Source organism: Rhagoletis zephyria, unplaced genomic scaffold (genome assembly GCF_001687245.7).
Source record: "Rhagoletis zephyria isolate East Lansing unplaced genomic scaffold, Rhagoletis_zephyria_1.1 Rzeph_scaffold_13699, whole genome shotgun sequence".
NCBI classification, from domain to species: domain Eukaryota; kingdom Metazoa; phylum Arthropoda; class Insecta; order Diptera; family Tephritidae; genus Rhagoletis; species Rhagoletis zephyria.
Genome location: NW_016170770.1, coordinates 1 through 892, shown reverse-complemented (window position 1 = coordinate 892; position 892 = coordinate 1). Strand labels below are relative to the sequence as shown.

At 39.2% G+C, this 892-nt stretch overlaps 1 protein-coding gene across 1 annotated transcript; it reads right to left on the bottom strand.

Annotated features, from left to right (window-relative positions):
- Positions 1–6: 6 nt before the first annotated feature.
- LOC108378262 (bifunctional glutamate/proline--tRNA ligase-like) lies at positions 7–886 on the bottom strand. The gene is made up of 2 exons (XM_017634550.1): positions 275–886; positions 7–204 (listed from the first exon to the last, which is right to left on the bottom strand). Exons 1-2 carry the CDS (start codon positions 633–635, stop codon positions 29–31), a joined length of 537 nt encoding a protein of 178 aa, XP_017490039.1. The 5' UTR covers positions 636–886; the 3' UTR covers positions 7–28.
- Between the last annotated feature and the right edge of the window lie 6 nt (positions 887–892).

Below are 892 nucleotides of genomic sequence, written 5' to 3'. Positions count from 1 at the left end.
TATAATTTTCAACTATCTTATTTGGCATTTACTTGTATTTTGTTCCCGTGCGTGGATGAGGTTCGTTCTTACATCTATATATTGTTGGATCCCGCATACAACCATTTGGTGAAGACATGTCAATTTTTGCACGAACGCAGCATTTTTGTCCAATTTCAGTGCCATTTTTCATTTCCTGCCACAGTAATAGATTTTTTTCAACATCTGCGAAAAAAATTGTTTGTTAAAGGCATTACTAGACAACTCACAATAATAACATCATTATGCAACGTACCATTTGAACGATTGGTTGATTCAATTCGCTGTTCCCGCTCAAGTTTCATTTGTTCCGCAGGTGTATCGTCTACATATGCTTTTCCCTCTGTAATCATCTGCTCGCAATATTGCAACATTAAATCAAAGTAGTTGGACGTATGAGTAAAGAGATTCGGTTTGATTTGCAATAGTTCGACATCTCCTAAAATGACTTCTTCAAACTCAACCGTTTCCTTAGCAGGATTTGTATCGTCGAATCGCATTATTAGTTTTCCGTTGAAGTTCAAAGCATAGTATTGGTTTAATAATGCTGCTTTAGCGTGTCCAATATGCAGATAGCCAGACGCTTCCGGAGGAAAACGCACAACAACTTTTCCCATCTCTGCACCAGGTAATTCAATGAATTTACCCTCTTGTTTGCGCTCATTCGTTTTCGTTGACCCAGGCAGAACTGAATTTTCGCAATCGCTTAGTTTAACACCATTGCTGCGTTTAGCATGTTTTGCTGCTGTACGAGCCTCTTCGGGCAAAGTCTGCAAGACTTTCTGGATAAATGGCTGCGCATTTATGAGATCATACCATCGCTGTACATGCTGTGGAATACCTTTCTTTGAAAGGAACTCATAACGTGCATGCA